The sequence below is a fragment of the Sinocyclocheilus anshuiensis genome, unplaced genomic scaffold (genome assembly GCF_001515605.1).
Source record: "Sinocyclocheilus anshuiensis isolate Anshui unplaced genomic scaffold, SAMN03320099.WGS_v1.1 scaffold466, whole genome shotgun sequence".
In the NCBI taxonomy this organism is placed as follows: Eukaryota; Metazoa; Chordata; class Actinopteri; order Cypriniformes; family Cyprinidae; genus Sinocyclocheilus; species Sinocyclocheilus anshuiensis.
The window spans coordinates 348,526-354,994 of NW_015544159.1; the positions used below are offsets into that span (position 1 = coordinate 348,526).

General features: G+C 37.6%; 1 protein-coding gene across 1 annotated transcript in view; it reads right to left on the reverse strand.

Moving 5' to 3' along the window:
- pcdh15b (protocadherin-related 15b) overlaps positions 1-6,469 on the reverse strand; it is a 216,475-nt gene that overhangs the window by 22,212 nt on the left and 187,794 nt on the right. The window contains exons 30-32 of the mRNA XM_016495480.1: positions 5,467-5,643; positions 4,187-4,405; positions 2,426-2,434 (exon numbers count right to left, since the gene is read on the reverse strand). Coding sequence (XP_016350966.1) covers positions 2,426-2,434; positions 4,187-4,405; positions 5,467-5,643 — 405 coding nt within the window. The remainder of the gene's footprint in view (positions 1-2,425; positions 2,435-4,186; positions 4,406-5,466; positions 5,644-6,469) is intronic.

Consider the following 6,469-nt stretch of genomic DNA (forward strand, 5'->3'; position numbering starts at 1 on the left):
AAAAAAAAACATTCCTGTTGGTAATGATCATCATAATAAGATCAAAATTGCAGTGGAAAATACGCTAGTTTAATTTTAAGGGTCAGGAAGAGGGTAGAAAATGCTCACATAAACTAATTAGGCACTATGCACCAAAGCTGTCAAGGAATTTATTTATTTATTTATCCTTCCTCCCCACTGGGAGTATATGGAAGGCCCTAGAATTGTATGGTAAAAAGTAATGAAATTTGGCAGATTCATAGAAGATAAATTGTCTTCTATCATGACAGTTTTGGGGTCAAACCAGTTTGCAAAAAACAACAACAAAACACTTTTTGATATACCAAATCCATTGGGATGTAACACACAATTTGAATATGAGCCACATAGAAATTCAGGTTGTATCTTGGCAATGTTGCAATTTAAATTTAAACAAAAAACTTGTTAATTGTCATGGCTACTATATGTCATGGGGGTTCACAAATAGTGGATTATATGTTCGGGTTAGATGATCATTAGATCAAATCCTGATAATAGTGGAGTTTTGATACTCCAAACATTTTTTCATGCTATGAAATGATGACCATGGAGACACTGAACAGGGCGGGAAGCTGTGTATTGTCACAAAAGAGTTTGGTAATCACCTCAACCTGGGATCAAACTTGCAATCTTTTTAGAGAAGGCCTGTAATTTTGCATTACCCCTAATGTGTCAAAAAACCTGACACAGGTACAAGAATAAATGGAAAGGACTGTCACAAAAGGAGGTTATTGTCATTGGGTGGAATTTTAATACCATGAATAGAAGCCCTAATTTTGCTAAGCAAATACTTTTTTTTATAAAATAAAACCAGGTTAGGTTAAAACATATCTGCTTATTAACATAAATACTACACCTAGAACCACTTAGAATTAATTTTCCACACAATTCTTGCTGTGGTCATACTACTTACTAAATTTTGTTAGATTTAAGATTTAAACAAAGAAGAAAAAATGCCAATGCGGTTAGAAATATAGACTTAATTCATGTTCAGACATTAATAAACTTATGCAATTTTACTTCAAGTAACTGTAACTTGTAAAACCTAATACGTATTAATATTCTGCATCAGTCAGTGCTTGAAGACAATGTCAAGTACAGTATAAAGTGCAGAATATATAAAACTTACATGGTGCTGTCGCCGAGTTCTTCATACAGATTGTTGGTGGCAGCACCTCCGGATTTGCCAGTAGGAAGTGCCATTTGGATCCTGGCTGCTTTTGCACACTCTGCCTGCCGTCTTTAGATGATGAAGTCAACAAGTGGAGCAAAATAAAAGCAATATCTTATATTATGAAAGATTCATAAATTATAAATGCACTCATAGATCAAAAACCTAATTTTACTGAAACTGAATTTTGAAAAATATAATTTATTTTATTGCATATATTTTATTTATTTTATATATAGCATACTAAGGTAAGAGTTGAGAGTTTGATGGTTATGTTTATGTAATGAGTGCATGTGAAGTGGTTTGAGTTTGTAATTTTATAGCATGCTGTCCTTAAAGAAACGCTTCTAATGTTTTTGAATAACTCGGTTTTGATCTTTTCTTTCAAAGTGCGATTTTACAAGGATGTTGGAATCAGCTTTATATCCTTGGAGGATCTGACAGCTTAGGGAACAAAAGCTATTCTTTACATAAGTTATGTTCTAAGCACTTTTGTTCTGGTCCTGGTAAATCAACAAGCCTTTATCTTTCCCTGGACATTTAGCTATTGTGGAGTTTCTCAGATACAACAAATTAGATCAGTGGTTCTCAACTGGTGGGTCGCAGACAGCGAGAAACAATGCTATGAATAAAATGGAATAATAATGAAATCCAAGTAACCATATCATCTTTCATAGTTACGAGTGCACAATAAAGAGGCATTTCTAAAAGGGGGAAACTGCTTATATTTTTTGTTGTTGATGCCAATGGTTGCATGTCAAATCAAATGGCTCAAATTTATCTGTCACTTGATAGAAGCTAGTCATATTTCGGAATATGCCAACATGGACAGGTAAACAAACAAAAGTATACAAAAAATACAAGAAGATTCTACCAACGATGAAAGACATCACTAGTGCTGACAATGTATTTTGTGCTGTAAATTATTGGCTGTTCAGAGCATAAACATTAAAATTCAAGAGACTTTTATCAAACACTCAAACTATAAAAAACAAGTCAATTATTATTTTTTAATGTTAATATCACTATTGTTGATTTTCATTTTTGTATCATTAACTTTTGTACGACAAGCTATTTAAGTAGTGTTGGGTTGCTATTTGATAAGCAATGTAAAATCTGGGCCTTGAAGCCACACCATCTGAGAACCACTGAATTAAATAATGCTTGAGAGAGGGAAATGGTTGAGATATATAACCAATATATCATTACACATGCATGTCTCAATACGATACTTACTCTTTGAATCTGAAGTTGGTGCATTGTAAAAAGAAAAGAAACAAGTATATTAGACGATGACTTAACAACATGGACTTAATACAGAATCAATAACAGCAATATACAGAGGTGGGACCAAGTCATTGTTTTGCAAGTCACAAGTAAGTCTCGAGTCTTTGCATTCAAGTCTCGAGTCAAGTCCCGAGTCAAGACAGACAAGTCCCAAGTGTGAACATCAAAGATTACACAACAGAATTGCGCGCGCGCTCTCTCTCTCTCTCTCTTTCTTGCTCTCCCTACCGTTAAGTAACTTGTGCATTGTTTTACTTACTTGTTTTTGACATATCCGACCGAACTACAAACTTTCCAGTGATGTCTGTGAGAAAGGTATATTCACTCGACAAGCTCGCGCATCTGCGCCGCCGTGCGGTCAATCCACTCAGCGTGATTTGTTTATCAGCTCGCACACATCTGCTATACAGGCGTTAATACTGAATGTTTAACGTTATATTCATTGCATACACATACTTCGTAGTCAGTATCGGGCCCGATACCGATACCAGTATCAATGCATCCCTAATATATATACATATTCTCGTTTGCCATATGGTACTGGCTTAGCTGGCACCACGTGTAAATCTCGGCCTTTAACCACAGACATTTTCTCATATTTACCTGGCATGGCCTTAATTAATAATCTTTCATGCTGAATAAACACAAGACAAGACAGGTGTTACCAATGTGAAAAGAAAGAATGCATGTTCCTCTGAAATCCCAGCGGAGGGAAGCTGCCTGCTTAACAGGATGTTTCAACATGAACTTTACATATCTTTATTTGGTTGCTAAGTGGAGAAATCTGCAGTCTGAGTAGTCTTTCCACTGATTCAACCTCATCCCGCACAGGGCATGAAAGAAACACTATGACATCAAATTTTTGTTAAAAAACTAACTATGCAAAGAATCACAACAGAAGAATCGGTTAATGGCTAATTTTGCTAAATATTAGGGATTTGCAATATTTATCGTTTATGATAATATCGGAATTGTTGTTTTAACAATGCGCCAGCTGACATTGAGTATGTAGCAAAAAAAATAAAAAAAATAAAAAAATAAAATATATATATATATATATATATATATATACATAAATCCCTGTATAGGTTTTTGTTTTTCTATATTTATAAGATATGATATAGCAATATCACACAAGCAAGAATGCTGTCTTCCCGAATATCACTGTGTGAGCGCGATCACGAATGTTGTATTTATTTTATACAACAGTTCAACAAACAAGAGGTTAATACTGACTGATTTACATTTTAGAAAATTCTGTCAGTTTTTTTTCTGTTTTGCCCACTAAAATATTTCCAAACAAAGCCAGAGCAGGACACAAAGCAACACTGTTTTGGAAAAAAATCATTTGAGTCAATAATTCATTGATCCATTCATAAAGACAGTTGATTGCTTTGTTTCTAAATGAATCAGCTGTTTTGAACAATTGAAACATTTGAATGACTGATTCAATGAGTCACTCATTAAGACAGGGATTTACTGCCACCTACTGGCAGTTTTAGTGTTATATTTATTTACCCATGACAGGTCTAAATCAGCCAAGGTACCTGCACAAAAACACACTCATGCAAATTATCATTATCGGAAAAATCCCAAAAATAACAAGATATCATTTTTTTTATCAATATCGCACACTACTAAATATTTATAATAAATGCTCCAAACCCACATAAGCTTTAAGGTACACTGGACTATGGTGGCGACACTCACTGTTGGTACGTGATGATGACGATGAGGATGGCTGGGATACAGCACATGATGATGATGACGGCCAGGGCCAGCAGGGCTCCTTCGGTGTATCCAACAGACTGAACCGCCTTCTTCACGCTCTCCACCACATCTGGCGTGCGGATCTCCAGAATGCGTCCTCCGAGACCTAGATAGGGCTGGAACTCCTTATTGATGTCCAATAACTTCCCATCTAAAAACCTGTAAAAACCACAGGAACAGTCACATATGTGGCCTTGCATATGCTATTCGACTAGTTCTGCAGTGCAAGCCACATAAATCTGGCAATAAAGATCTCACCTTCCAGGCAATCGGTGAAAAACTGAGCGAATGTAATTAAAATTCATGAGCCAAACTTTTATAATAAAGTGTAAAATGGGTCATCTGACTTTTTAGCATAATGTAAATGTAATGTGTTGATCTTATAGTTACATTGGCTACTATAAAAGCACAATTTTTAAGTACCATTCACCCTGCTGACAGTAAAATAAAACAAAAGACTGAATCGTCTGTCCAGAGGAGTAATAGCCCCCTGACTGAGCCTGGTTTCTCCTAAGGTTTTTTTCTCCTTTTCTGTCACCGATGGAGTTTTGGTTCCTTGCTATTGTCGCCTTTGGCTTGCTTAGTTGGGGACACAATTTCTGGCAACATTGTTGACTTGACATCAAAGCCCGAGTCCACCGATGACGGAGAGCCAATTCCCGCCGCGATCTACGAGCCAGCGCAATGCAGAGCGACTGAGCGGAGGATCGCCCCAGAAGTAGAGCCCAAGCTGTCAGACCAGGTGCGTGAGCCGGCTGCAACGCCCACCACGAGGGAGAAAGCCATGGTCGGTGTGAGCGCGGAGAGGAGCTCTGCCCCCTGCACCGCGGCTGAGGGTGAGCTGGTGAATGGCGCGGCGAATGTGCCACACCGAAGAGGAGAGGGCTCCAGTCCCCAAATCCAGTCCAGAGCGCCCTCCAGTGTACTCGTGCCTCCTGTGCTTCCTCAACAGCGTAACGTGACAGCACCAACAACATCCTTGTTTTGACATTTTTGAGATGTCACACTCTGCATTTATGCATTGCTCGTCTAAATAATATAAAGCAGTTCTTTCCATTCACTGTATGGCTGAAAAGACATCTATATCCCAGCGTGAAGAGTAGATAGATCTCTAGCGGTTAGTTGCTTAGGTTTGAGGGAAAGGTCAGGAGGTTAAGAGAAAGAAGAGCACTGCAGAAATGGAGTTTGTGAGGGTAAGTTGGATGAGAGAAAGCACTCACTTGAAGAGCTCCTGTCTTGAGAGAGCTCTGTTGGTCAGAGGGTCGATTGCATAAACCATCAGGTCAGATTTTGAGTAGTCCTCCTGTTCATAACCCTCGCCAAAACGACGCGGCCCGATCGACTCCACAACAACTTTAGCTCCTGGAATCTGGTCCTGGACATAGCGCTCTAAAATCCTGCATTGAGAGACAGAAAATTAGTGATCGGCGACAGAACTTTCTGACATACTGAAGACGTTCTATTCACCATTTTTCATATTTTTTTTTTATTTCTAAAAGGAATGCTCAAACAACTAATGAATGTTATTTTCACACAGAGAACATTCTCAAAACTATGAAAGCATGTTTGCACCACCACCAAAAAAAACAACAACTTTTTCTCAGAATTGTGTGATATAAATTTGCAATTCTGACTTTTTTCTCAATTGCGAGTTTATATGTCGCTGAGCACCAAAAATATCATAAAAACATCCTAAAGTTATAATAAAAGTGACCCATATGACTTGTGCGACATATTTTTATGGTAACACTTTAGTTCAGGGACCAATTCTCACTATGAACCAGGGCCGTAACCACCATAGACACACCAGTGCGAACACAGCTACCCTAAACCAGTGCAATACAGTCCCAAGTTGCAAAGTTTTAAATGATTTAATATTAGTAAACTGTTTTTTGATAGAAATGTTAAATGACCGACAGCTGTATCCAGTCATGCAAACTGCTTGACTTTTTTCCTCAAATATGGCCATTTTGAGAGAGAGAGAGATAGAGAGGGGTGAAAGTTGTGTGTGTGTGAATTACCTGCGTCTGTGCGTCTCTCTCTAAAAACAATAAAGCTGTGAGATTAGTTACTTCAAAAACAACGTTTTTACCTATTGAAAAATATAATGTAGCAATTCAGTATTGAAGCTAATTTATTAATAAAAGTCGCGAGGCAGCATTGACAGGAAGTTATCTGTGTGTGCGCAGTGCGATCTGTGCATTAAACAGTTTTAACGCACAC